This window comes from Mustela nivalis, assembly GCF_964662115.1.
Source record: "Mustela nivalis genome assembly, chromosome: 1".
Lineage (NCBI taxonomy): Eukaryota > Metazoa > Chordata > Mammalia > Carnivora > Mustelidae > Mustela > Mustela nivalis.
Window position 1 is genome coordinate 146,208,686 of NC_139020.1, and position 27,738 is coordinate 146,236,423.

The window sequence follows — 27,738 nt, forward strand, 5'->3', positions numbered from 1 at the left end:
GTGAATGAACACAGTGGAAATCGGCGTATGACAGTGACTGTGGACTCCGATCTTCCCTGGACACAACTCCAGAGGGCCGGGGTGAGGGCCAGAGGGTCCCATCCATGACCCCTGGCCCGTGCAAGGCCGGCACCATGCACAAGCTTGTGAAACACTTTGCCACAGGCCTCAGGTGCTCCAGCAATGGTCTTTCATTTTTTTGTTGTTTAAATGAAACTTTAAAAACAGGGACCTGGTAGAATATGTAAGTTCCCAGACCCCACTCACTCCTCCCACATAAGCAAGGCAAGCAACTCTGTGCAGAGGCCTGGAGGGCTTTCTGCGTGGGCCCACGTCCAGCTGCCAAGTCCCTGCTCATGTAAGGGAAGAAAATCCATAATCCAGGAGCCATTCTTACTTCCTTAGCCAGAAAACCTGAGCTGGAACTCAAAGAAGTCAAGTTCACAAAAGATTACAGGTACATACAAGGCGCTCAGTAAATACCTGTTGGCTGATTCATTAAGATTAGTTTACAATAAGAGTAAACAATAGAACAATGTCTTAAAACTCTTATTTACATAACCTTCTTTTCTCCTTAGGAAAAAAGATTATTCCAGGTAAAGTCGGAGGTGAAGTGGTCAGGGAATCCTACGCACTTGAGACACAGAGAGATTGCTTTTCTTGACCCAAAGCTCCTTAACCAAAAAGTGACACAAATCAGGCCCTGGAAATGAGAAATGGGAAGGGGCCACAGCCACCTCTGTAACAAGTCAGTCACCTCCACGTCTGCTGTCTGCAGAATGCTATGTGACAAGAAAGGTCCACAGCATACACAAGATGTTTCCACTAGGGGAAAGGAAACGTGACCTACAGACCACATGACAGAGGCAAAAACCACAGGGAAGCAGGGAGGAAATCGCAAGTTGACAGTACGTTCCCACTAAGTGTCACTTGGGACAGCGAGCTTTAGAGGAAAAAAGTCAGATCTTAAATATGTAGGAAACACATTTTATAAACAAATAGCTACTGATGTTCTCAAACTGAGGGTCTGCTCTTCACATCCCACGTGCCACATTAGTTTTACTCTTAAACTACAACTGTTTTCTCGTTTTGCTCTTCTGAGAGAGTAGTTAAGATACAGAGGCAGTGGGGCGCCTGGGTGGCTCAGTGGGTTAAGCCGCTGCCTTCGGCTCGGGTCATGATCTCAGGATCCTGGGATCGAGTCTCGCATCGGGCTCTCTGCTCAGCGGGGAGCCTGCTTCCTCCTCTCTCTCTCTCTGCCTGCGTCTTTGCCTACTTGTGATCGCTCTCTGTCAAATAAATAAATAAAATCTTTAAAAAAAAAAAAAAAAGATACAGAGGCAGAGCAGACAACCTAGGTTTGCTACTCAGCATCCCCCACCCCTTGCAAGCTGTGTGACTATGGGCAAGCTTCTGTGCCTCAGTGTCCTCAACTGTAGGATGGGGACAGCAAGACTCACTCAGAGGACACTGTGCGAACTGAATGAGATACATGTAAGGAATTAGGAACAGTGCCTGATACACAGTAAGGGCTAAATGCTGACTACTCTGTCTTCCTCCTAGACCATCTAATCCTAAATGTCCCCATTTATGGGTACATCTGCTATGTGAATCATTTTCCTGTTCTGTGTTTCCCACGCTCCTCCAGAATAAAAAAAAAAAAAAAAAAAAAATCAACCTGTTAAAAATTTGTCTGAAAAGGTCATTCTACCACTTGGTAAAGGGAGACACCCAAAGAGGTATCCACCTCTTCTTAACAAGCCAGGTGAGGGGCTCCTGACTGGCTCAGTTGGCAGAACATGTGACTCCCAATCTCAGGGCCATGAGTTCAAGCCCCATGTTAGGCATGGAAGCTACTTGAAATAAAAAAATGAAAAATGAAAAATTTAAAAAAAACAAGCCAGGGGAGGGCCAGATCCAAAAGGCAAAGCATCATTCCTCTACTCTGGGAAACAGCCTATAAGAGTGGGAGCTGAGGTTTACCTCATCTCCTATTATCAGAACCCCTAGGGTACCCCTTATCCCCACTCCCACCCACAATAGAGAACCACTGCCCTAACTGATGAGAAAAGACATCTAAGAGGAAACAGCTCTGTTATCTTCTCCCACACCTCACAACTGACTTGACACACTGGTGAGTCACAACGCTGTGGCCATGGTATCCCCTGGGTTACGCTCCTATAAACAAACAAGGAAACCCAAAAGGACAGCACGCATGGAGCAGGGCTCCTGATCTGTGCCTTCCACCGACCTCTCAGCCAGTTTGGCCAGGCTCACAGACCCCTTCTTAGAAGACAGGGTTGAAAACACAACATAAAGTACAGACGACTCGGAGGAAACCGACTGTATTGCAATGCAGCTATGAAAACTTGCAGAAAGTCTGTGATAGAAGAGCTTATCAATGCATTAAATAACAAGATCGACCAGCATATCTTACAACGAAGGTAATTTCAGAGCCGTGACGAGTAGAGGTATTTCAAACCATCTCCACCGCAGCAGGACATGAAAATCTTCATTTCTAGCGGTGATGAAGCCACAGGGCCTGCTGATACCACCGTGCTTTGTTTTCTGGGTTCACCATGAAAGTAAACACTGCGTTTCAGTTAGAAATCAGTGAAAATAAAGACGCCATGTCATTACTTTACAAGTTCACAGAATCCCCAATTTCCCTCTACAGACTCTTCAGGGGTCCTAGGACCTCCATTTGAAAGCCATGCTGAGGAGCCTGCTCTATTTAAGAGTTTCCCCCGATCATTCATTTAATTCACAGTTAGCAAATACCCGCTTTGCTCTAAGCACAAGTAACACAGAAGAAAAATACAAAATTAACGTAAGACTTGGGGGCAACCGTGCCCTAAGAACTATCAGAGTTTCCGCTCAGCTTCCTCTAATTTTGGCATAATTTTGTTATCCACGGCCAAATGCATAACCAAAACAGAGTGCACAAACAGAAATGAGCCACAGCGTCTGCTCGAGTCTACTGTCTGCAAGTATTTCAGAAGCTGGAGCTCAGTGCTATGGAAGAAATACAGGAGCCCTCCATGCTTCCACTTCCTCGATAACCAAACCAGCCCTGCCCAGACTGCAGACACTGCATAGGGAAGAAAGGAGCAATTCATGTGAAAGTTCACCGAGAATACTGAAGTCCTGCCTGTGTATGGTTCCTGTTATACCGTGACTATAAGCGCTTCACCCGTGCAGGGACCCAGGAGCCTCCCACAGCAGAAATGGCCATGCAGGGTCCCGCAGAATCACAGGAGGATCTCTTAAGGAAGAAGTAACACACGGGGATTTGGGGGGAGGAAAGAACCGAACCAAACAAAACCAAACAAAACAAACAAAACCACAAAAGAAAAACAAACAAAGAAAACCTGTCCTGCTCTGAATTCTACCATGAAGCAGTCTGAAGGAACCAAAGACAGAACTTGCCAAGGACGTGACTCTGGACACAGTTTTCTATCCAACACCACATCTCTTGGTATAACAGATACCGTGAGTCAACAAAAGGGACCAGCAAAGAGCTTCCTATTCACTGCCAGACACGTCAGAAAGTCTGAAGCTCCACTGGGAACACTGGTACAAGTCTAACATGCTTCATATTTGCCCAGGTGTGGATTATTCTATTTTTATTCCAACTGAAACTGATTACCTGCCGTGTTCATACACCTGATTTGTCTCAGGTATAAACACAAAGGTCAGTCTAAAAAAAATTCCCTTCTCATTGATATCTAAGAGAGAAAATGAGAAAATAGCCCAAGATACATTCTAAAAGAGAAGTTTGTAGTTCCATCTTGTTTATTATAAATGATTTCCCAAATTCAAGAACACCGGAGATCACTCTGTATTGAGACAATAATTACAGAAAACTTATGGGCGTTAGAAGCTGGTTTTGAACCAAGTTACCATCAAGTAGAAGCAGGATTGCTATACTTTTTCTTTTTAAAGGTGATACAATGATACACAGGTATGTAAATTATCTCACTGCCAAAGTGACATCACTAACTCAGACAAGGTTAAAGTTAACTTGAATTTTAAAGTCAGAGGTGTCAAGACAATGGAGAGCTGTGTCTGTCCTACCAACCTCATTGGGCTGTGTTAAATTTCTAAAGCGTAAAATGATTTCTACAAAGGCGCCTCTTGAATGAATATTAGAAACATCATAAGCATGTGATTTTTTAAAAAACTATCACATGTTTTCCAAATCTGCAATATCGGGTTTCACACCCTTGTAACCACACGTTGCCGGGGGCGGCAGGGAACCACATGGTATACTGTTCACCCTATCAGGTATCAACTCTGCAGCCCCAGAGCATGACAAGTTTGTCGTTGGAGCAGCCTTTGGATTTTTCTGAATAACCAGCTTAGTGGGCTCTCACACAGAAATCGTTAGTCTTGGAAAATCAAGTTCACAGATACAGAGAATACATTGATAGTTGCCAGAGGCAGAGCTGGGAGCTGCGGGGGTGGGGGGGGCGCAGGGAAAACAGGTTAAGGGGGTCAACAGGTAAAAACTTCCAGCTATGGGGCGCCTGTGTGGCTCAGTGGGTTAAGGCTCTGCCTTCAGCTCAGGTCATGATCTCAGGGGCCTGGGATCAAGCCCCATATTGGGGGTCTCTGCTCTGCGGGGAGCCTGCTTCCCCCCTCTCTGCCTGCTGCTCTGCCTACTTGTGATCTCTGGCTGTCAAATAAATAAATAAAATCTTTAAAAAAAAAAAAAAAAAACTTCCAGGGGCGCCTGGGTGGCTCAGTGGGTTAAGCCTCTGCCTTCAGCTCAGGTCATGATCCCGGCGTCCCGGGATGGAGCCCCACATCCAGGCTCTCTGCTCAGCAGGGAGCCTGCTTCCCCCCACTCTCTCTCTCTCTCTCTGCCTGCCTCTCTGCCTACTTGTGATCTCTGTCTGTCAAATAAATAAAATCTTAAAAACAAAAAACAAAAAAACAACTTCCAGTTATAATATATTTATAAAATAAATATGTCACGGGAATGTAATGCACAGCATGATGACCACAGTAATAATACTGTATTGCATGTTTGAAATTGCTAAGAGAGTAGATCTTAAAAGTTCTCACTATGAGAAAAAAAAATTTTTTTTTCTAACTATGTATGGGGACAGATGTTAACAAGACAAAGATTCATTCATTCCTTTTGCAGTGTAGACAAATATTGTTGTACAATATTGTGTTGTGTACAAAATTGTGTTGTACACCTGAAATTAATATAATGTTATATGTCAATTATACCCCAATTTAAAAATTAAAAAAAAGAAAGATAATGCTCAACCTTGGTATACATGTCTTGCTATATCATATAAATAATGCTACGTAGCCAAGATGTTCCCAGTGACTTTAGTTTAAATGCAAACTCCTTCCCAGGGAGAGTTTCCACGGACTCACATGGTATTTTGGTAAAAGGCGGGAAATGGGAGTATTTTCAAATTTTTCTGTACAGTCAAGAGAAAACTGGTTCAAATGAAAATTCGTACCTGGTCCCCACCACCCTAAAATTTCTACTCAGAACACTCAATATCAAGGCCTTGTGTGTGGCTAAACCCTAGAGCCACATTGCTCAGCACACCCTACCACAAACAGCAAGCCATAAGACCTGCTAACCAGCATGAGGTCCCACGTGGGGCCATGGCTAAGGACACCGGCCATCACAGTGCTGTCACCAGATGAAAGGGAACTACTCAAAAAAGGGAAAAAAAAAAAAAAAAAGAAAGAAAGGGAACTACTCACGGAAGTACTTTAGCGTCTCTTCGATTTGCTCGGTTGTGAGGTCAATGTTGGCATCTGGAGAAATGAGGGGTGTATGGAGCCAGTCGTCGTGGTCATAACCGTAGATGGTGTCGGCTCTTAACTTATAATGGGGCAGCTGCTCCTCCAGCAGGCTGATGATCTCGACTTCCGGAAGATCGGTGCTGTTGCACACGTCTACAGAGAAAAAGACAGGGAAATGAGAGCCCAAATCTGGCTCTGGCTTTGCGGCTGCTAACCACCAGCATCATGGCCCCAACAGGTGTCTTCGCCTACTTACCCAAAGCAGGGTGAGGCCAGATTTGGCCACCTCAGGGGCCTTCTTCCAATTTAAATTCCACTCTCAAAATGTACAAGACCTACCTGAGACAGTTCCTATACTGTTTTTAGCAGCTCACTTTCTTCAAAGTAAAGCCACAACTCTTAGGCTTTCTGGGTCCCGACCCTTTCTCGGATCATTCTCTTTCAAACACTCTACCTGTAAGCCAAACCTGCTACAGTTTCACCAATATGTCTAACTGCTGCCTGCTACTCTTACCACTCAAACCATCCCCCATCTGGGATTTTTGCCTTCATTTAATTCACTCAACTGTTCATCCACCTGTATTTTTTTCCATTCATCCATCCTAATATACCCTGAGTCTCAGAGACACAGGAGATGCACCAGTCTACACAACTGTCATGGTCCTGCTTTTGCAATGCTTGTGTTCTTGTGGGGCTTCCAACCATTAAAGCAACAGGTGCCCCTCCTTTGAGGCAGAGGCTAGATCTTCCCGGATATGTTGGTGTTTTGAACACTTCAAGAAGAATTAACCTCTCTCCTCCCTTCCATATTCCTACAGTGTTTTTTTAGATATTCTGCTAGGTTCTGTCTTCTGGATATTTTAGTATCCAATCTGTCCCCTGGGAGATGGCCAATTTCCACCACTGGTTTTTCTCAATCCACCACCTGTACCCCTCCTAGGTCCTGGCCCAGACTGTGCTCAAGGGGTGTACCGCAATGCCTGTGAAGGTCCTTCGATTCCTACAAAGCCCATTAAAGAGGCCTTGTAATTAAACAGTAAACACAACAACACAGCCAGTATACCCAGGACAAGACCAGTCTTCCTCAACTTCTCTACCGTGAGGAAGAATGAATTAAATAAATGCTAATGGGTGAGCCTTGATGATCTCTTGATTATCTCTCAACTAATCCTGACATCAGTGACCATACTGGCCCAGTTCGCAGAGAATATTCGTGACCCATGACGGCAAACGGCAGATGAGAGCAGTGGTGGTCTTGTGACCCCACAAAGAAACCAGAGCACCCATGGTGCTCATGGCTGGACAAGAGAGTTACCTTGGTCTTTCCTCCTAGATCGGGCTCTCTGCTCAGCGGCTATCCCGGAGACTCTGTCCTTCCTGTTTAAGGCCACAGGACAGGCAAAAAATATACAGAATCACAGGTCAAGGAAGCATTTGGTGACCCAGTGTCACCCTCTAGGCAAGAGCCCTCAGAAAGCACCTGTCAGACTCCCTTCACCTCCTACCACCCGCCCCACACCCCACCCTGTCTTACTCAGTTCATTATGCAAAGCTTTACCACAGAACATTTCAACTCAGGAAGTCAGTATGGTTTTTCAAGCACTGAGGAAAGAGAAGAAAATAAGTACAAAGTGAAGACATGTAGAATTTTCCTTGGAGATTTAGGGACTGGAGGGAGACAACATCCGAACACTCTGATTCTTGGCTTCGTGTGGGAAATGTCACTGCAAGCGCTCTTGGCATTTCAGCCAGCTGAAAACCAGACCAGAGCTGCTCTGCCACTTAGCAAAGGTCTGCCGCGAACAGAAGGGGCCTCCTCCCTGAGGCCAGTGCCAACAGCCCAAGCTCAAGACAGATGTCTCCTACTTCTTCTCAACTCCTGCCAACAACAAAATGCCACTCAAGAGGCTCAAGTAGGGTGCGTAACTAAGCAAGTATTTCCACCCCTCATAATCAAGTGAAGAGTAGGTTCTCACAAAGCTCATCTTGGGGAGAGGCTTCATGGTTTTAAAAATGGCGGCCTTGCAGCTGAGGGGACACAGGGTCGAGGAGGGCTGACACCTGACTGGCAGCCTCTTGTAACTGAACACAGATGGGCTCCAGTGCCAGCCTATGCCGAGGAGACCAGGCAGGGGACCGACACATTCCTGCATGACTCACCCTCCCAACAGCGTAGGGTCTTCTGGTGTCACTGCTCTGGGTGCTAGGGAAGGCAACTATCTAAAACAGAAGTCCCTTCTAAGAATACCGGGTCACTTCTGAGCATGTTGGCAGCTGCTAAGACTGAGGCTTGACCTGCCTTTCTACACTTCCAGGACTGAAGGTCAACGTATTTACAGTGCAGGTCTTGATGTCCAGGAGAGGTTGTTTCCCTCAGAGCACATGATGACTGGCGAGATAAAGTATCAAAAGGTGAGACTATGCCAAAATGCCTCTTTTAAAAAAACAAAAAACAAAAAAATCAGATGCCTGCATGGCTCAGTTGGTTAAGCAACTGCCTTTGGCTCAGGTCATGATCCTGGAGTCCCAGGGTCAAGTCCCACATAGGGCTCTCAGCTCTGTGGGGAGTCTCCTTCTCCCTCTGATCTTGTCCCCTCTCATGCTCTCTCTCTCTCTCAAATAAATAAAATCTTTAAAAACAAACAAACAAACAAATAATTCTGTGTATTTGATTTTGCCATAACATGACCAGCCATATAAACATAGCAAGTTTTCGGCCGCCTGGAAGGTCCAGAGAATCAGAGCACAGGGAAGAACTGCAGAGACCCAGGGACCATTCCTTGAACTTGGCGGCAGGGTGAAGAGGGGAACACCACATCTGCCCCACGGAGAAGACAAACTCAAGGCCTGAGGTTGGGTACACATAGCAGGAGAGCCTTCTAGAATTCTCCAGGAATGCCTGCAGTGTTGCAGGCCCCCAGCCAGCTGCGTGCAGGGCACTCTCTGAACCTGCCATCAACCTGGGACAGAGAATATCTGCTCTGATCAACAGAGGAGGAAGCAGAGATTCACAGGGGCTGTGGAATATCTTGTTGGTCAAGGCCATGCAGCTAAGTGGCAGCTCCTGCATGAGAAGCCTCAGCTGTCTGACCAAAAGCTGTGCCCCTCCCTCTGCCACCAGCAGTCTGTCCCTCCCAGGCGGGTGCACAAGAAATGCTGGGGAACTCCCAGGATATTCCGATCAGGAAGTTTTTGCTCTAAGCAGGGAGATGACTTCATAAGCATGACAGGGATGTGCAGTTAAGCACACTGACCAATGAGGGAGGCATCAGAGTGATTTTCCCTTAGAGCCCAGGAAGCGGAGTGGAGAAGTGAAGGAACTTGTCTACAGAACCAGGGAGGGTCAGAGGCGCAAGAAGGATGGCCCTACCCCCTCTCCTGGGGCTTACTCAAGCTGACAAGGTCAAAGAACACTTGTTAGCCCAGCCTGGAGGGAAAGACCCCTTTATACTCTTGACTGTCATCATTTCTGCACAGCTCCAACTCACATTATTATTTTTTTAAGATTTTATGTATTTATCTGAGAGAGAGAACATGGGCAGGCATGGGGTACAAAGGGGGAGGGAGAGAGAGAAGCAGACTCCCGGCTGAGTCTAAAGCCCAATGACATGTGGCTTGATCTCAGGACCCCAAGACTGTGACCTGAGCCGAAACCAAGAACTGGATGCTTATTGCACTGATGGGTATTTACCCCAAAGACACACATGTAGTGAAAAGAAGGGCCATATGTATCCCAATGTTCATAGCAGCAATGTCACAATAGCCAAACTGTGTAATGAGCCAAGATGCCCTTCAATGGACAAAGGGATAAAGAATATATGGTCCATATGTTATGCCTCCATCAGAAAGGATGAATACCCAACTTTTGTATCAACATGGACGGGACTAGAGGAGATTATGCTGAGTGAAATAAGTCAAACAGAGAGTCAGTTATCACATGGTTTCACTTACTTGTGGAGCATAAGGAATAACATGGAGAACATTAGGATAAGGAAAGGAAAAGTGAAGGGGGGGAAATCTGAGGGGAAGATGAAGCATGAGAGACTGTGGACACCAAGAAACAAAGTGAGGGTTTTGGAAGTGGGGGGGAATGGGTGAGCCTGGTGGTGGGTACTAAGGAGGGCACATACTGCGTGGAGTACTGGGTGTGGTGCATAAACAATGAATCTTGGAACACTGAAAAATTAAATTAAATTAACAAAAAAAAAAAGAATTGGATGCTTAACCAACTAAGCTACCCAGGCGGCCCCCAACTCACATTTTAAGAAGCTATATAAATGCGTTCTCAGATAAACCTCAAATAAAGGGCATCAGCCTGTAGACTGAACTTAGACCCCAACAGGTCCCTGGCTTTTGGGAGATGTGCAGCAACCACACAGTCCGGAACCACCAACATCCAGCCTGTCAAACCATCAGAAGGCCAGGCTCACTCAGGGCGGATCTCCTCCTTCCCCAGTTACTACAACGGCCCCAAGGTTGCTGGCCACACTGCTACTAGGGCCATCTGAGGAAAGGTGCTTTTTAAAAACATGGTACTGCCCTGCTTTAAAAACCTCCCAGCTACGTTTCGGCCCACGCCTTCCTAAAACAGAAGCTGTCGGAAGAGAGATTTCCCAATATCCAATTTCAGCCTCTTCCTTTTGGTAGTGGAGTTCCCAAGGTGTGGTTGGGCACATGGCCACCAGGCTAAAAACTACATTTCCCATCTTTCCTTGCAGCAAGGTAAGTCCCCATGCCTGGTTCACAAGCTATAAGAGAGCTTCCAAGCCATGTTCTCCAGCAGTCCGTGCAGAGAGGGGATGGAGCTGAAATGATCTTCAGCCACACAAAGAAGAGCAAGGCCAGAGCAACCCTGGGTGCCTGGGACCACCTGGTTGAGCCCAGCCTTCACCTGGAACTTTGAGGAGGGCAAGACAGGTCTACCTTGTGGAAGGCACTATTGCCTTGGTGTCCGTAAAAACAGCCTCTCTTATCACGTGCAGACTCTGCTGTTTTATCCAGTACCTCTTCAGTTAAGCCACACCAACTTCTCACCATTTGCTAAGCATACTTTTTCACAAATGTTGGTTTTTACACCAGCTGTCCTTGTTGCCCAGAATGCCCTTCGCTGCCCAGCAAACTCCCATCTCAAAATACCACTCAAATGTCACCTTGTATTTCAAGCTTGCCTTAACTTGTGTCCTGTGGCTAGGTACAGAGTACACTGATGATTTCACTACAACGTGATCAGTGTTTTCTACAGCCCCTTCTCGACTAGCTGTGAGCCCCTCAGGGGAAGAACTGAGTTCCCGCCTTTGTCCAGCTGGGCAACAAACTGTAAGAGCCCAGTGAGTGTTGGGTAAACAATGGGGACAAGGGCAAGGGAAAAACCCAGCAGTGGGTGGCAGGGCTGTCTGTCAGCCTTGCATCCTGGACGGACCAACGCCCAGCATTCAGCATGGGGGAGGCAGGGCCATCTAGTGCCAATTGTTTTCAGGCCCCTGCGGGCATCCGGCATTGCTGCAGTTTTCATTCAGCATGGGGGACTTTGGAGGTAAGTCCTACCAGGGAAGAAAATGTCCCCTCAATCACTCAGCAAACACAGATCGGATCCAATGCCCCCTATTCTTACCACACCACTCTGGGGGGCAAAACATAATGGGTCTCCTCAACAGTTGAGGGCTATAATCCCTCCTAGGTTTTCTCCAAGGCATAAGGTTTGGAGTAGGTTCCTCCTACCCAAGGATGAAGGCTACATTTAGGACTGGCTGGGAGGTAAGACAGGGTGCTGAAGGTCGGGGGACATAGGGGCACTATGTCCACTCGACACCTGCCTTGAGTAGACCCTCATTCCCACAGAAGGGCTGGAAGGGGACCCCTCTGATACACAGGTGACATGCCAGCTTCATGGAACTTGCCAGGTGCCTGAGATAATGCTTAACGTTTTACAGCAGAGGCGGCAGCTCTAAATCAGTGCCTGACATTTAAAGATCAGGGAGGCTCATGTAAAAACACAGATCCCTGGCCTCTCAGAAGAAATCAGCATATCCAGGACCATGCAGTTACACACTGAGTGGTGGCCATCCCCAGATGGGGTGGGGGTGTCTCCCTCGGGGTCTCTGGGCCTCCCTGCCTGCACGCCGAAGCTGGAGGGCTCTGGGCCCGGGAGAATGGGGAACTGCAAAGATGGAGGGGAGAAGCCTCCCAAACACTAACCCAGGCTCCAGGAGATCCTGGGGCAACAACAGGGGGAGGAGAAGGAACAAAAGGAGAGAGGGGACAGCGCTGGATAAAGAGGAGGCCTTCCTGAGAAGAAATGCTAAATCAGGAGAGAGGGGAACAAGGGAACGGGGTCAAGTCAAGAGAGACAGACTGGGAGGCAAGCCAGCAGCAAGACTGCCACCTGCCGGAAGGTGCATGGGGGCCAGGTCCAGGAGGAGTGCTGTTGGAGAACTCAGGGGAGGGGACCCCAAGCCTGGCTCTGCCCCCAACTTCTCCCAGTCACCCCAGCAACTGCCATCTCGTCCATCTGGAGCTCAGTTTCTGCATGCAAAGAACAAAGGTGTGCGGCTGCAGAAAAGCTCGATTCCAGCCCTACCCGCGCTGGGCCAAGGGCTGTGTGTAGAGCATACCCTGCTCCACCCAGGGGGCGCCCGCAGCCCCGGACATGCTGATTCCTTCTGAGAGGAACCTGCATTTTAACATGAGATCTCTTGATTTTTGTTAATGTCAGGCACTCACTTAGAATTCTGTAAACACCCGAGAGCCACATTAAACATGCGTGTGCCCCCTGTTTGTGCTCAGGGATTTCCAAAGCTAGTGTCTCACTCTGGGCCTCACGAGAATGCTCTAGACTACGATAAAGGTAACAATCAAAGAAAAAGCAGAGGAACCTGAACTCAACAAAACTGGCCATATTCTGAAAGCCCGTCTATCTTCTACTTTTTCCTCCCCTACCCCAACCCATTCCAGTTCTCTGCCCAACACGTGTCCACTTAGCCACAAGGGTGGTAGCTGAGGAACGTGACCCCAGGCCTATGCTTGAGGAGGTTCTGGAGAGGTGGTAAGCCTCCAATCAACCACTATGCTTGGCAGAGACAGTAAAACCCTCAGCAGTGTTTTAAAGACTGCATAAGACACGACCCTTCTCCTTCTCAGCCACTTGCAAATCACTTGTACAGACTTAGAAACAATTCATTTTTCTTGACATTACTAAGATGAAAGGGCATAGATGCAAAGACTTACACAGGGGCCATCCTGGTGCTGGAGACACACATGGTATTTTGTAACTCGTGTCTTTCTAGAACATTCCTACTATAGGGTCACACGGTTGAGAATTTCTCCTCAGCATCTTCAGGGAACTCAGGGTTAGTAGTCATGTTCTACATCACAAAAGCTGTAATTTCACAAACTGCAAAAGGACCATTAGAGCTAAAAATTACTGGCTCAACTGCCTCACATAACGGAAAAAAGACTGTACTCAGAGAGGCTGAGGTGGTAGCCAAATGTCTGTGAGCGACCAGCGACAGATCCGATGTGGAGCAGGTGCTCAGCCTGCTCCACAGCCCACCACATGAGAGGCCTCAGAAAGGGACATCTTGGATGCTGATCTGTCTTCCCCGCTGTTTATACCACACCCTACCTTGGTAATCTGTAAGCGCTCAACAAACGTTTGCTGAATGATGCAACGCACATAGTACCTATTCCTGAATTTCATCTACTCTCATGAACCAGCAGGCAGTGCAAGGGGAGAATTAAGAACATATTTTACAGACGAGGAAACCAAAGTCTCAGAGATTATGTGAGAAGCCCAACTGACTCCGCTAGCAAGGGGCTGAGCTGGACCCCGCACCCCAGCCCATCTCCCCACAACCCTAACTGACACATAGCTCACTCCTCGTCTGGTGGGTCCTGGCAAGGATCCTCCAGGGAAGGAATGTACAAGAAAGCACTTCCCTTCCTTTATTGATCCGTGCTGAGGAACCCTCCCAGGAACCGTACGTGAGGGTGGCATTGCCAATAGGCGGGCTTCTCTCTGAAGGGTCTTCAGATGGTTCCTGAGGCTCTACTCTAGACCTCCTGTACCAGGATCTAGATGGTGTGACCCAGGAACTGGCTTTTATGTCAAGCCCTCCAAGGGGTCTTGCACACCGAGAGTTGATACCTAGCCCCTGGTGGTGTTCATTAACTGAATCTGGTTTCTTTAAAATAAAATGAATTGGTAAGACATGTGGCTCAATATTCAAACAGTACACAAGGGCGAGGAGGTCTCTCCACTGGCTCCATCTCGCCCACACTCCACCCTACCCTATGTGCACACAAGACCCTTCTCAGACTCCCCCTGAGAACCAGTGTGCGCTCCCCATGAGCCTGTCCTCACCCTCCCCTTCACCTTACACAGAAGAAAAGGCCCCACAAGGTGCAGGGCTGTAGGTGGACCAGACATGAAGCCCTGCTGTCCACCCGTGGCACCTCAGCTCATGTTCCAGCCCCAGAGGGACAGGCCCCAGTCCTCCCTCCCCTCCTATTCTGCCCCACCCCACTGAGGGTCAACTCCCTTGCTGGGAGCAGCACAAGTGATCCCCGGGAGGGGCAGGGCCACACAGAGAAAACCTCATGGACACAGAAAGAAGAGGCCAACTATAGGAAGGAAAACCTACACGGGGAGTTCTCAGCAATGGCTGTGACCCTACCTATCATAGACGCAAGTCTTCCTAAGAAAAAGGATAAACAATGACACAGAGTGGACTCCACGGAGACCTGGTGTCAGGTCGCCAGCTATCGCATAATCACACGAACACCAGCTTGGAGGACACCTACCCCCACCAGGAGCACAGCAGCAGAGAGGGCCCATTGGCCCATGTTCACACGCAGAATTGCTGACGTGACGCTACAGTGCAGTCCTGTGCACCCGACCGTGGCACCATACACCCTGACAGGCCAGGGTGTTGTGCAAGAACAGAGGGCAAGAAGAGGCAAGGCACAGCAAAGGAGGTGGATCCTGCTACGGGGGATCCCCAGTGGCAAAACCAAATCCAGCTTTTCTGAAAGAGCGCCCCCAAGTGGGCTTTGCATAGAAATTGACAAAAGCAAATGATGTCACACTTCGGACTGGATTGAGTCTTATACCGAGACATACAGCTTGAACTGTACAGAAATTTATCTTACAAGGAATAAGTACTGTGTATAAATTCAGCCCATGGTTAAACCTGCACACACACCAAAAATCGGGAGTGTTCCTCCCTCTTAGAATAATTTGTTTTAGTGGGAGAGAAACACAAAAAAATACTTTGGTCTTCTAATTTCCTTGATCATTTCTCTTAAGTGTGTATTTTATAATTACTAAATCACCAGGGGGGAAGTAATTTTACACAAAAATAGCCATGGTCAGGGTGATAACTGCAATTAAAATGCTCCCAGCTGAATTAGTGTTTAGACAGATGGAGCTGGTATAAACTGGAACAACACTGGCAGTAAACAATTTGACAGCATGTTTGGAGAACCAAAAATGTGTCATGACCCTCAAGCCAGTACTCTCACTTATAGGATCAAATCTAAGAAAGGAATCCAAAAAAATCTAGCATGCCAAATACATAAGCATGTTTACAGTGCATTGGATGAAAACATGGCTAACCGGTTTCCTCCAGAGTTAAACACAGAACTAACTTATGATCCAACAATTCCAAATCTGGGGGGCACCTGGGTGGCTCAGTCAGTCAGGCTTCTGCCTACGGCTCAGGTCACGATCCCAGGGTCCTGGGATTGAGCCCCACATAGGGCTCCCTGTGTAATGAAGAAGCTGCTTCTCCCTCAGACCCTCCCACCACCCGTTCTGTTTCTCTTTCTCTTTCTCTCTCTCTCTCTCTAATAAATAAATAATCTTTTTTTAAAAATTCTCAATCTGGATATATGTCCAGAAGCAACTGCAGGGACTCGAAAAGGTATTTGTATACCCACAATCACAACAGCTAAATGGCAGAAGCAACCTAAGTGATCACAGATGAATGAACGGACATCAAAACGTGGTCTATAAACACAGGGGGCTATCACTCAGCCCTAAGTAGGAAGGAAATTCCGCCACAAGCTACACCATGGATGAACCTTGAAGACCTCAGATGAGGTGAAATGAACCAGTCAGAAAACGGCAAACACTGCATGCTTCCTCTTCTATGAGGAACCTAGAGTAGCAAACGCATGGAAACAGAAAGTCGAATTGATGGCTATGGGGACATAAGGCTGGAGGGAGGGGTACAGGGGACTTAAAGGGTACAGAGTCTCGCTGGGGAAAATGACAAAGTTCTGGAGATGGATGAAGGCAGTACTAGCTTAACCCTGAAGGTACTTAATGCTACAGAACTGTATACTTAAAAATAGCTAAAACGTTAAGTTTTATGTTATGTGTATTTTACCACTATTTTATTTTTTAAAAGAAATGAAAGATGGTCACTGCATTAGGGATTTCCTTTTCTCAGACTGGAAACCTGGGGACCTTGGCCCCTCAGGGACAAGAAAGGATACACGTGGAATAGAAGTTGAAAAACATGGGAGGGAAGCAAGCACACCATCTGGATGGTGGCTAACACCAGGAGGGAAGGGAAGAGAGGAGATGGCGGGGCTAGGCTGAGCATGGACGCCCATTTGTCTGGGCTTCCCCAAGGGCAGCCCCAGTTCATGCCTGTTCTCCCAGTGTAAGTATTAGTATCACTCTGTCATACTCAAAGGTGTCCCTTCCAGAAAACAGTATGGCAACTCCTCGGTAAGTTAAACACAGAATCACCATATGACCCTACAATTAATTCCACTCCTGGGTTGATACTCAAAAGGACTGAAGGTGTGTATTCAAACTAAATCTTGTACACCATATCCACAGCAACACTCTTCCCCAGGGCCAAAAAGTGGAAACAACGTATTGTTTACATTCCCAACAACAGTGCACTAGGGTCCCCTCTCTTCCACATCCTCACCAACATGTGTTGTCTCTTGTCTTTTCCATACGAGCCATTCTAATAGCTGGGGGAGGGAGGGGTGATACCTCACTGTGGTTTTGGTTTGCATTTCCCTGATGACTGCTGATGCTGAGCACCTTTCCATGCACCTGCTGGCTGTTGGCCTTTATTCCTTAATAATATCCAACCTCTTTTCACAAACATATTGGCCTTTGGCTTTTACAGGATGCTCGTATGTATTTTTTCTTGCTTATCTCTCTTTAATATTGTTATACACAGAGGAAGCTTTATATTAATTCCCTATCAAATACAGAGCAACTGTTCCTGCCACCTGCCCCGCCTTCCCCCCACTGGCCATGCAGCCCTACTCGTGTTTCCTGGGTTTTCCCACACAGCCTTGTGTGCTGCAATAGGACTTTATAGCAGGAGCTCTTATGTTGGTGTTAAGCAGGGAAGCCCTCTTATACTGCACAGGCAGGAGTCCTTTCGGCACTCTTTTAAAGAAGTTTAAAGTAAGCACTGCACGTAGGGCTCCATCCCCCAGGAGGTGCAGCCCAGCCTTTCAGGGGGGTTCCTCGCAGAGGCTGCCCTTCCTCCTATGCCCACCTCCATGAGAGCTGCAGGGCTCAGAGCCCCCACCTCTGCACGGCTCCCAGCCTTTGCCCTGAACGGTTCCCACAGTCTCACATGATCTCTCCGTGCACCGTGGGTGCTTTGTACTTTTTAGTGTTCTGGCTACAAAGTCGCTCAACTCCTGTTATTTCTGGCTGGGGATTCCGAAGAACATGTGAGCTTTTCAGGAACAGAAGCATCGAGTTCCAGCAAGAATCCCGGTCTCAGGCTTAATTTTTTAAATCGCCACAATGATCCCTCCTTTTCTTTACAGTTCTAGCCTCTGCATGCAGCTTTTGGATGGCCTTGCCCGTCTCGAGATGATTAAAAGATCCAGAAATGTTTCCTTCTACCACCTTTCTGGCTTCTTGCTTGACCTTCATTCTCTTTGGGCCATATGGATTTTACTGGGTGTGAGAGCAATGTAGGGATTCAGCTGTATTTTTTTTTTAAGATTTTATTTATTTGACAGACAGAGATCACAAGTAGGCAGAGAGGCAGGCAGAGAGAGAGGAGGAAACAGGCTCCCTGCTGAACAGAGAGCCCGATGTGGGGCTCGATCCTAGGACTCTGGGATCATGACCTGAGCCGAAGGCAGAGGCTTTAACCCACTGAGCCACCCAGGCGCCCCACCAGCTGTACTTTTTATAATGATAATAAACAACAGTAATAAGAAGGTAGAGTACTACCACCACTATGTAAACCCTACCAGGTGAAGCCCCTGCTCGGCAGTTATCTTTCAGTCACTAGGAGGTAAACGTCTATTTTTCTGCTTCTCCATAGCAAAGAAAAGACAGCTTATCAGACTTCACCTCACCCATCTCCCTCTCCCCCCTTGACTCCTGTTTGCTTTAATTTGTGGGTTCAGATCCAGTCTCCTGTTTTAAAAAGATTAACTTTTTACACTAACACTTGCTTTCTGTTGCCCAGAAACATCTATACCCAATCTTTATGGTTAGCCTCTCTAAAGCTTTCAAGACAGCTTTGAAAAGCTGCTGCCCTGAAAAACCGCTGAGCAGCTTCCAGAGTTCAAGGCCCACATCCTCCCCAGGTCCTCTCCTTCCCAAAGTTTAAGTTTTTACAATGGGATGAAAGCCAATTCATGTCCAAGGTTAAACACTGAGATCAACGGTCAGATGCCAGATCAGGACAAGTTTATTTTATTAATAGAACACAATTTTTTAAAATCATAATGCCTACCGTGTCTCGACCATTGAATGCAGTCCACTACTTTATTGTTCGTCTAAATGATTTCCTAGGCAGGAAATTCTGTTTAGAAGCAAACAATGACCACTTTTTCAAAACATAAAGTGAGATCATCTGGATATTAAAAGTCTACAAACTCATCCTCAAAACCATTACCATAACCCAACCATAAGCGGTTAAGCAAAATAGGTAAAACCAATAAAACCCGAGCATGAAATGATTCCACGTTCCCTGAACCAAGTCTCAAAACAAGTATAAAATTACAAAGGGCGACTCCTTCAAAGCAAAATACAAGCGAAGAAAAAGAAAGGTATGATAAAGGACAAATGTTAAAGCTATGTCCTCAGCTGATGTAGTTCTGATGCCCAGGTTCTCAGGGGCAGTGAAAGTACTGGTTGTGCACCTGCAGAGCATGATGACCACTCAAGAAGATTCCTGGCTCCGGGGATGCCTGGGTGGCTCAGTGGGTTAAGCATCAGCCTTCAACTCAGGACATGGTGCCAGGTCCTGGGATCAAGTCCCATATCTGGCTCCTTGCTCAGCCGGGAGCCTGCTTCTCCCCCTGCCTGTAGCTTCCCCTGCTTGTGCGTTTTCTCTCTCTCTCTCTCTCTCTCTCTCTCTCATTCTTTCTCTCTCTTTCCCTCCCCCCATGATAAATAAATAAATTCTTAAAAAAAAAAAAAAGAAGAAGAAGAAGAAGAAGAAAAGATGATGATGAAGATGATTCCTCGCTTTGCTCTCCAAGGCCAGAGCTGAGCCTGGTAGGGCCAAGAAACCAGGGTAGCAGATTCCAAGAGATGACCCTCCAAAAGCTCATTAAAAATTCAGCCACACTGGATATCCAAGATCTATAAAGAACTCCTCAAACTCAACACTCAAAAGGGGGGGGGGCAGATAATCACGTCAAAAAATGGTCAGAAGACATGAATAGACACTTCTCCAAAGAAGATATACAAATGGCTAACAGACACATGAAAAAATGTTCATCATCATTAGCCATCAGGGAGATTCAAATCAAAACCACACTGAGATACCACCTTACACCAGTTAGAACAGCCAAAAATAACAAGATAGTAAACAATGTGTATTGGAGAGGATGTGGAGAAAGGGGAACCCTCTTACACTGATGGTGGGAACACAAGTGGGTGCAGCCACTTTGGAGAACAGTGTGGAGATTCCTTAAGAACTTAAAAACAGAGCTTCCCTACAACCCTGCAATTGCACTACTGGGTTATTTACCCCAAAGATACAGATGTAGTGGAAAGAAGGGCCATCTGTACCCCAATGTTCATAGCAGCAATGGCCACAGTTGCCAAACTGTGGAAAAAGCCAAGACGCCCTTCAACAGACAAATGGATAAAAAAGATGTGGTGCATATATACAATGGAGTATTATGCCTCCATCAAATGATGAATACCCAACTTTTCTATCAACATGGATGGGACTGGAAGAAATAAGTCAAGCAGAGAGAGTCAATTATCATATGGTTTCACTTCGTTGTGGAGTATAAGAAATAACACGGAGGACACTGGGAGAAGGAGAGGAGAAAGGAGTTGGGGGAAATCAGAGAAGGAGATGAACCATGAGAGACTGTGGGCTCTGAGAAACAAACTGAGGGTTTGGGGAGGTGGGGGTTGGGTGAGCCTGGTGGTGGGTATAATGGAGGGCACGTATTACATGGAACACTGGGTGTGGTGCATAAACAATGAATCTTGGAATACTGGAAAAAGATAAATAAATAAAATTTTTTTTTTAATTCAGCCACACTGGGACGCCTGGGTGGCTCGGTTGGTTGGACGACTGCCTTCAGCTCGGGTCATGATCCCGGGGTCCCGGGATCGAGTCCCGCATCGGGCTCCCAGCTCCATGGGGAGTCTGCTTCTCCCTCTGACCTTCTCCTCGCTCATGCTCTCTCTCACTGTCTCTCTCTCAAATAAATAAAATCTTTAAAAAAAAAAAAAAATTCAGCCACACTGGAGGGAGGTGTGTGAATGGGAGTGGATTGGGGGTGACAGCTAAAGAGTCTGGAGTTTCTTTTGGGGGTGATGAAACTGTTCTAAAATTGATTTGTGGTAACAATTGCACAACCCTGTGAACAAACTAGAGGCCATAAAACTATAGACTTTAAATGGGTGAATTATATCTCAATGGAGTGGCCACACACATAAAAACGTAACCACAAGAGATGGGGAAGTACGGTCGGTGAGCATACCTACTACCCTTACTTAGGCCCACCTCAAAGTCCTTCACCAAAAATGCTGTTCCTGAAAGATAAATTGGAATCCACCAGAAAGGTTAAATCGCTTCCCTATCATCCTTGGAAAGACCAAGGATTTTCTCATACCCTTTCCAGACATTTCCATGGAGAACAGGTTAAGCAAAACGAGGTTTCGTACGTAGAGACAAGAAGCTTTGGCTGCCTAGAAAATTCACTGACAAAGAACCAGTTTACAGCTTGACCATGCTGCATGGTGAGTAGAGTATTACTGGACTCCCCAGTAGCCTCCCAACAAAGGCTATTCCTCTCTTACTGTTAGGTTGACATCCAGAGAGAAATGAGGGCTTGAACGTCTGCACCAGGAGTCCACCAACCACGATCCACAGTCAAATCCACCCCCGGCCTGTTTTCATAAATAAGGATTTTACCGAAACCCAGCTATACAACTATTCCTTGAGATACTGTCTGCGGCTGCTTTCAGCTATGACAGCAGAGGCCCGTCGTTGCGACACAGGTCATGTGATCCACAAGCTTGAAATTTTACCCTCTGATCTTTAGGGGAAAGGTCTGCCAACCGATATTCTAAGCTACTGGGGAGATCATGGACTCCCTGTGGCTTCCTGAAGGCCACTGAAGGACCTCAGCCATTCGAGGATCTTCTAAAAATCTGGCTGTTCATCTTATTCACAATTCTTCCTTCACTATCTACCTTGGTTTTGGTGCACTGTGAACAAAACACCACTCTGCAGTTCTGTGACTGAGTGGGGCCACAGAACTTGCCTCGGCCAGTCTGAAATGCCAGCCAGAGACTCTGCTGCACGTGCAGCCAGAGACTCTGAATATGCTGGCTGAGTCTGTCCATGTAAGCCTTGTCCTCTGCCAGGAGAAGGGGATGGATGGCCAAAGACAGCTGGGGCCCCTTCGGCCCAAATCCTCCAATGAGAGCTAAGGAGGGCAGACCTGAACTGAAGCCCGAGCCATCCTCAGGTGACTGAAGACCACAATCTAGGAATAAACATTACAGTAGCCACTGTGGATCTGGGAGTGGTGTGTCACCCAGCAAAACCTGACTAATATACACTCAGTTTGAAATGACGTAACATATAATGACTGAGAGCTGGAAGAAAAAAGTTGCCCGCATGGCATTGAAATCACACCACCACCAGGACCTCCTAAACAGCAGCCTAAGCAGGAAAGACACAGTCACACTTGGCTTTCCTAATACCCTCCCTCTTCTCATAAATTGCAAAAAACAGTCTCTGGAATGAACTCCAGCAAACAGCAGATGGGGATCAATTAGAATAAAGGTAGAAAGAACAAGACAGAGGAAGGCATGGAGGGATGGAGGGAGATTTGTTTTGTTCTACACAACTGAAGCCGTCTGCCTTCCTGTGGGATTCTCTGGACAATTAACCTCCTCTTTCCTTCAACCACTTTCGGAAGTTGCCAACCCCAGGGTACGGGTGCCTCTGGTCTCTGGGTTAAGCGGTCACTCCTGCTGCTGGTGCTTCTCTCGCCCACTAGATGGTGCTGCGTGCACACCTGGGTGGGCCTAGCACCCCTCCCAGCCTCCTGGTCGGGAAAAGAAGACTGGGCAGCAGGGGACTCACATTACCTTTTCTCAAACTCAGACTTGTCCCTTCCCATTTTTTACCACCACAAACCCCCACATAAATAGGGAGAAACACCTGAAATGACACTGAGCAGTGGAGTTCACGCCTGCAGTTATGATCATCCGAACGGACTGTTGTCAAGGTTTTTCTTGATACAGAAAAAGAAGTACAATTATATTTATCAGATAAGCTGAAACATGGCAAGTTGGGTTGAAAAGGAGAACAGAATTCCTGTAAGAGAAGGAATGTCAGGGTCACCATGCCCCAGGCTTAGCCCTATCATCATCTTCCCAGCCACTAAGAAGCAAGAAGGAAGGTTCTCCCCCACTGGGCAGGTTCAGCGCGGCCCACATACGTGTTCCAGCACACAGATCAAAATCCAGGAGGGCGGAAGACCTGGAAGATGAGGATTCGAGTCTTGCTCTGAGCTGGTCCACTCGGGGTCTAGAGTTAGTATCCGCATTCTCCGGCTCCTCCAGCCACAGATGGTTCATTTCCTTCCACCTGCCCTTATGCTGGCTCACTTGAGACTCAAGCCACCCTGCTCACACTCACACGTCCGCTCCCTAGTCCCTCCCTGACCGCACGCTCCACCTCTGCCAGCCGAGTCTGGGCCACCTGAAATCTGAAATTCGGACGCCCCCCTCCCTGATCATGACCAGCCCGACCAGCCCCTCCAGCCCCATCTCCTCACAGTTCCCCCTCATTTATTCCCACTACACCACCTGGAGACCACCGCCCTGTGATCCCTCCACTTTGCCTTTCTTGGGCCCTTCCCTCCAGCTTGAATCCCACAGCCCCTTGCTTCAACTATCCCACTCACTCCATGGTACTTTCACCCAATTCTGCATGACAACAAGTGTCCACCTTGCCCTGCCTTGTCCCTGGGCTCCCGGAAGCACTAGGGGAAATCAGAAAGCACCATGAGGATAGTGGCTCTAGAAGGCTGAGAACTCCCATGCTGGGAGGGGCCCACGCCCAGAACCCCATCATCTATTCTGAAACAGTGCTAGCTAGGGTGGCAGGGGTGGGGGATGAGATAGGCTAGGTAAGGTCTAAAACAGCCTCTCTGCAGGGCAGTAACTCAGGGTAAAACCACCTTCCAGCAGCTTGCCATCACCCACAGGAGGAGTGGCCGGTCTCTGCACACTCTCCCTCCTTCTTCCCTTCTCCCAGTGGTCAGGTTCCCTCCTAAAGACTTCCAGAGCTCACATGCTAACACTCAGTCCTCCCTTCCCACTTAGCTCCATCTGAGAATTCTCTAGACCGACCACACACTGACTGCACACACGGTGTTAAGGACCCGTCGTCCCCTCTCTTGTCTGTTCGCTCACCAGCATGCTCAGCAGCATGGCTGGGAAACACCTTTCCTAATCTTCCTCTTGTAGCCAAACCCCAGCATGTCCCAAATCAGCATAATGGAGCCCCTCCATTATCCCAGGATGTGTCCAGGAACAGAAGAAGGTGCCTATTACCCGGACACTACGGGCCACCTTGTGCTAGAAAAGCACTGAAGAACATTAACCCAGCAGGGCCTGTATCCTGCAGTCTCTACCAAAGTAGTTCTGGTCAAATGTGACACAGCTTCCAGAGTCTGCCCAGCTAGATCCACCCCTGGTGTAAAATTTTTAGAGAAAGAAAAAAGAGGGGTGCCTCAATCGGTTAAGTGTCTGACTCTCGATTTCGGCTCAGGTCCTGATTCCAGGGCTCGAGCCCTGAGTCGGGCTCCACATTCAGTGGGAAGTCCGCTTGAGATTCTCTCTCCCCCTTTCTCTCTGCTCCCACCCCCACATGCGAGCAAGCGCCGTCGCACACTCTCTCTAAAAATAAATAAATATTTCTAAAAGAGAATAAAGAAGAAACCATTTCTCTTATATGGAGGGAAGGGCGGGGGAAAAGGAGAAAGGGAACAGGGAGGGCAGAGGAAGTGGGGACAAAGATGGGAGAAGTAAAAAGAAGGGAGGAAAGAGAAACTGAAAACATAAGTCCTCCAGGCTAGTCCTCCGGCAACGGGATGCCCACTGGCCCAGAGCTCGGAGGCAGGCCCCAGTATGACTGCTGTTTAAAAAGCTGGGGCCCGGGGCGCCTGGGTGGCTCAGTGGGTTAAGCCGCTGCCTTCGGCTCAGGTCATGATCTCAGGGTCCTGGGATCGAGTCCCGCATCGGGCTCTCTGCTCAGCGGGGAGCCTGCTTCCCTCTCTCTCTCTCTGCCTGCCTCTCCATCTACTTGTGATTTCTCTCTGTCGAATAGATAAATAAAATCTTTAAAAAAAAAAAAAAAAAAAGCTGGGGCCCTGCAGGCCTTCCCAGAGCCTCAGCCTGACCACGTGTCCCCACACGTGTGTTCACATGTTTCCCAGGACAGACACCTGTGAAACTTCAAGGCTCAAATCACAAAACACGCAATGATCCCTGTCTGCATAAGACACACCCCAGCAGGTGATCCAAAGCCTGACTCCTCACTCCTGGAATTCAAAATCACGCAGTACGGACGGTGAACTAAGAGATGAGGACGAAGGGCAAGGTCTCTAGCAGATTTCCCACTAAACTGGGCCGCATGGAGGCAGCTTCACCCCAATGGGAATTAAGCAGAGCCGCAAGTAACAACAGTCACCAATCCTTACTGAACACCTTCCTTGCATCGCTGTACCAAGGACTTTACAGGATCACCATGCTGAGTACCAACACCAAAGGACCCTGAGGTTCTTACTGTCATCCCATTTTAGAGATGCAGAAACAGCTTCGGAGATGAGCTGACATGCCCAAGGTCCCAAAGTAAATGCTGCAGCCGTAAAACACACCCAAAATGTCTCTGCCCCAAAGCCAACATGCTTTAGGCTGAGAACCCCAGGAAGGCACGCTGCTTCTCCCTTGGGAATACTGTCAGAGTCTGTACAGGCTAAAATACAGGGGTGGGTGGACTTCCCACAGGAGCAAGTTCATGGAGCCTTGAGAAAGTATAGTGAGTCAACCTTTATTTCCTCTCAAACCTCATGTATGTCCATTAAGGTTTCAACAGAACTAGGTTAGAATAAGCATAAAAAGAGGCTCCTGGGTGGCTCAATTGGTTAAGCCACTGCCTTCATGACTCAGGTCGTGATCCTAGAGTCCTGGGATTAAGTCCCATATCGGGCTTCCCCTGCTCTGCAGAGAGCCTGCTTCTCCCTCTCCTTCTGCCTGCCACTCCCCCTGCTTGTGCTCATTCTGTCTCTCTGTCAAATAAATAAATAAAATCTTAAAAAAAAAAAAAAAAAGAAGAAGAAGAAGCATAAAAAGAGAGCACCCTGTGTATTCTATTAAATGGAAGGAGGCAGACGTAGGCAAGAACAGTTTTACCAGCATACCTATTCAGTGAAAACCCAAGGCAACTGAACTTTCTAGAAACCAAGGCAAAAAGAGACCTTCCCTGGCACAAACCCAAAAACAAACAAACAAAAACAAAAACCCTCATTATCTAATAAAAAGAACCACAACTAAGCAGAAAAGTTTTAGCAAGAATCCCAAGAGTTCATCAAGAAAATTTTTTTTTAAGATTTTTTATTTATCTATTTGACAGAGAGAAAGACACAACATGAGTAGGGGGAAGGGCTGTGGGGGGGGGGGGGGGGGGAGTAGGCTCACTACTGAACCTGCTCCATTCCAGGACCCTGGCATCATGACCAGAGCTGAAGGCAGGTGCTTAACCGAGTGAGCCACCGAGGTACCCCAAGTTCATCAAGAAATTTTTGAGACAAATATTCAATAATGTAATTAGGGAAGTATATTTGATCCCAATCACTTCTATAATCAACCAGAGCTTTTAAAAAAGCAAAATCAGAGATCATATGCTGAAAGTCTATGAAGACATTTTAATGGAGGACATTTCCATCTCTGTAGAAGGTGCCACTGGGCTCCCTGTTGAGTGTCACTTTTCTAAGTATTTCACAGAAATAGGTCACTTGCTTCACCCCCTCAATAAATCCATCATCCCCATTAGACAGGCAGAGAAACAAATTCTGCCACCCAAGCATTCCAGAAGCCTCCGAGACCCACCCCGAGGTCCCCTCGCAAGGCTTTCCAGTGATGGGAGCCAAATCCCGCCCAGCTTGCCACTCCGCGCAGAGCCTGACCCAGAACAAGGAGAGCAGTAAATTAACAAAAAAGGAGGAACAAACCCAGCCCGGGCAAAGGAAGGAAGAGGTGAGAGAAGAGCCACAAGTGGGTAAAAGATAAGCACATTTCTGGGAGATGGGTGGGAGCACGCTGACGTCAGAAAGGGCAGAGTACGTCTGGGGCCCAGAAAAAGGGCGAAGTGGGGGGTGCCTGGGTGGCTCAGTGGGTCAAGCCTCTGCCTTTGGCTCAACTCATGATCCCAGGGTCCTGGGATCAAGCCCCCCCACCCCCCCGCATAGGGCTCCCTGCTCAGCAGGATGCCCGCTGCCTCTCTCTGCCTGCCCTCTCTCTCTCTGCCTCTCTCTCTCTCTCTCTGCCTGCCCCTCTGCCTACTTGTGATCTCTCGCTCTCTATTAAATAAAAAAATAAAATCTTAAAAAAAAAAAAAAAAAAGCCTGGGATCCTCTCAGAGACAGTAAGACAGGCAGAAGAGGGGGAAGGGGACCACAAACCAAGGGAGAACGGAAGGGCAACAGGTGTAACAGCTCTGCAACCTGCTGTCCTTCCCCTTGACCCTCCACCCAGCAACCCGGCCTCAGGCAGCCCAGGCCTTTCCTCTGGGCCAAACACACACAGACCAACAGACAGCGATAACAGACAAAGGACAGATGATAAACAGTCGGCATGCAACAGGAAGGGACTCACTGAACACCTACTATGTGCCCACAGCATGCTTGGCACCATGCGTGAGGTAACTCGGTGAATCCTCACGTGAGGCAGGTACAAGGAGACCTTCTTCACCGTTGGCAAAGGAAGGAAAGAGTAAATTACTATTCTCTTATATGCATGATGGAATTAACTACTCCATGGGCTAAAAACAGAAACTGGTAAAAAGCATTTCTCTCAGATATGGAAAATAAAAATAAAAACTCCTTCTAAGTACTGAGGGGAATGTAAATCGAGACCATATGCGCTCTTGTTTTCACGCCTCAGTTGGCAAAGCGCGAGGTGTTTGCCAATACCCAGGGTGCATGCAGGGGGGGTGTGGGCCCAGACACCCCCACTTTATCTGCATAAAAATAAAACTGCTCTGGCAACATCCGTCAAAACTGAAGTCCCCACTCCAGAAAGTCTCACAAGTGTCTTCATCATATAGTTGCTCAATTATCTGGGAACATCGATATCCCCAGCAGCCTTCATGAACATTGCAAGGGACCCTGAATTAAAACCACCCAGCTAAGCTACTCCTAACTTCTCAACCCACAGAAATATGTGAGACTATAAATGTTTGCTGT

The 27,738-nt window shown here is 47.6% G+C and overlaps 1 protein-coding gene across 18 annotated transcripts in view; it reads right to left on the reverse strand.

The window, feature by feature from the left end:
* Positions 1–27,738, reverse strand: part of TRAK1 (trafficking kinesin protein 1) — a 182,165-nt gene that overhangs the window by 80,937 nt on the left and 73,490 nt on the right. For all 18 annotated transcript variants that reach the window (XM_082724841.1, XM_082724838.1, XM_082724849.1 and 15 more), the window contains one exon: positions 5,737–5,931. Coding sequence is in view for 3 of the 18 variants with exons in the window: in XM_082724846.1 (XP_082580972.1) it covers positions 5,737–5,931 (195 nt within the window). In the remaining 15 variants the exon portion in view is untranslated. The remainder of the gene's footprint in view (positions 1–5,736; positions 5,932–27,738) is intronic.